The 2,107-nt window shown below is 55.7% G+C and overlaps 1 protein-coding gene across 1 annotated transcript in view; it reads right to left on the reverse strand.

The window, feature by feature from the left end:
* LOC103772812 (tyrosine-protein kinase HCK-like) overlaps window positions 1–2,107 on the reverse strand; it is a gene marked incomplete at both ends in the record, with an annotated part of 5,478 nt that overhangs the window by 1,010 nt on the left and 2,361 nt on the right. The window contains 2 exons of the mRNA XM_008940155.1: window positions 393–524; window positions 777–930. Coding sequence (XP_008938403.1) covers window positions 393–524; window positions 777–930 — 286 coding nt within the window. The remainder of the gene's footprint in view (window positions 1–392; window positions 525–776; window positions 931–2,107) is intronic.

Raw genomic sequence — 2,107 nt, forward strand, 5'->3', positions numbered from 1 at the left:
CCCGCTCAAAAGTCTGTCCCCATCTTTCTGACAGGTCCCCTGCAGTCCTGGAAGGCCACAGGAAGGTCCCCCCACCGCCTTCACTTCTCCAAGCTGAACAGCCCCAACTCTCTCAGCCTGGCCTCCCAGCAGATGTCCCAGCTCTGCTTTGTGGAAGCCAACAAGAGGGATCTCATGTCACATCAGTGTGGATTTCAGGTCCATGAAAACCTGACCGTGGCTTAGTGACTGAGTTGCCATCTTGAGGCCTCATGCTCAACACCATCTTTGAGCTCTGCTCCCAGGGTGAGATTCAGATTTCTCACCATTCCCTGTTTTCAGCAATCTCACTTCATGAAGAAACATGAATGGGGCTCAGAAAGAGGATGAGAGGAGACATTTCACCTTCTCACCTGGGTATGGGATGCGCCCGTAGGTGATGATCTCAGTCAGGAGGACCCCAAAGGACCAGACATCTGATTTTATGGTGAAGGATCCGTAGTTGATGGCTTCTGGGGCAGTCCACTTAATGGGAAACTTGGCACCTGGACAAAGAGACCCAATGGGAAACACGAGCTCTAACCCAAATGCTGACAAACGGGTGGTGAAATACGGGAAACAAGAAACAAACAAACAGAAGAGGAAGATGTGAAGTGATGCAAATGAGAGGAGCTTCCCTCCTCTGCCCAGCCACACGTCACATCCCTCCCGGGGTCGTTGCCACCGCTGTTACTCCTTGATAAGTGGCTCAGAGGGGATCCCACAACCCTTCTCTGCCTCGGCAGCAGCTCCTGCACCTTCCCGGGCCGTGTACTCGTTGTCTTCAATAACCCTGGCCAGCCCGAAGTCGGCGATCTTGCACACCAGCAGTGCTGACACCAGGATGTTGGCAGCTCGCAGGTCGCGGTGGATGTAGTTCCTCTTCTCAATAAAAGCCATTCCTTCTGCAATCTGCAAAAAGGGGAAAGAGAAACATGCAAAGAGGCTGTTTGAAATACCCCCCCCCTCCCAGCACGACTGTTCCGGGAACGGAAAGAGGTTTATCTGCTGCTGGGCAGCCCTGGAGAGGGGGGAGAGGAGGCTGAGTGAGGGCAGAGACAGCACTGGCTCTCTCTTCCCTGGGGGGACCACCCTCCGTGCAGGGAGTCCCTCGCAGAAGAGGTCAGGGTTTGGGTGACCAGCCCAACGTGATCCATTTAAACCCCTGTGTGAGAAAAGCAGCAAAAACAGGCACCCGAGGGGCTGTGACATGCTCAGGGGCAAGGGGCTGTGGCTGTGCACAGGGCACGTGCAACTGCTCCACTCATCACAGCCCTGCAAATGTGGAGAGGAGCAAATCATCCTCCGTTCAGAGGAGACACGAGACCAGACTCCAAATGCACCAACAACAGCTTGAGAGCAGCAGGGAGTAAACTGTCCCCTCTCAAAAGGGGCAAGGAATGGGCTGCCTGCTGCAGTGAGGGTCAGCCAGCATGGCAGAGCTTGCCCGGAGAGGTGGCTGTGACAGCCCCTCAATCACAGAATCGCAGCTTTGTTTCGGTTGGAAGAGACCTTTCAGATCGTGGAGTCCAAATTGTTCCTCAGCTCCAGCCTCAGCCTCCCCTGGGGCAACGTGAGACCCCTCTTGTCCTGTCCCAATCCCCCTCCCCCATCTCCACACGAGCGGCTGCAGCAGTCCAGGAATCACCTCGTGTGTGCACCAGCAGCCCCCAAATTTCTGCCAGATTACCCCATGCCTGGATGCTGCCAGCGCCTGGGAGGGGAAGGGACATCCCCAGCACACCCCATAAGCCAGGCCACGATCAGGTACAGTGTCACAGGGCTCTCCACACAAAATACAGAACAAAACAAGTGCTGCAGGAGTGGGGGGATTATTTCCATGACCACAAACAGAGCTCTGCTCACAGTGGCTCAGCCCCAGCACAGACCTGGGCACCAGGCTCATACCTGCACCTGAAAGTGCTTTGGCCTTTGCTCCTCAGAGCTGCAAGAAAGCAGGGAGCAGCCCCTTGGGGTGCAGAAAGCAGGGAGCAGAAAGCACACTGCCCTCCCTTCTAGAAACCGTGCCCAGCTCCAGCTCCAGGCACTCTGGATGCCACAAAATCCTGCTGTAGGTTTCCTGTGAAGC

Source organism: Merops nubicus, unplaced genomic scaffold (assembly GCF_000691845.1).
Source record: "Merops nubicus isolate BGI_N331 unplaced genomic scaffold, ASM69184v1 scaffold27545, whole genome shotgun sequence".
NCBI classification, from domain to species: Eukaryota; Metazoa; Chordata; class Aves; order Coraciiformes; family Meropidae; genus Merops; species Merops nubicus.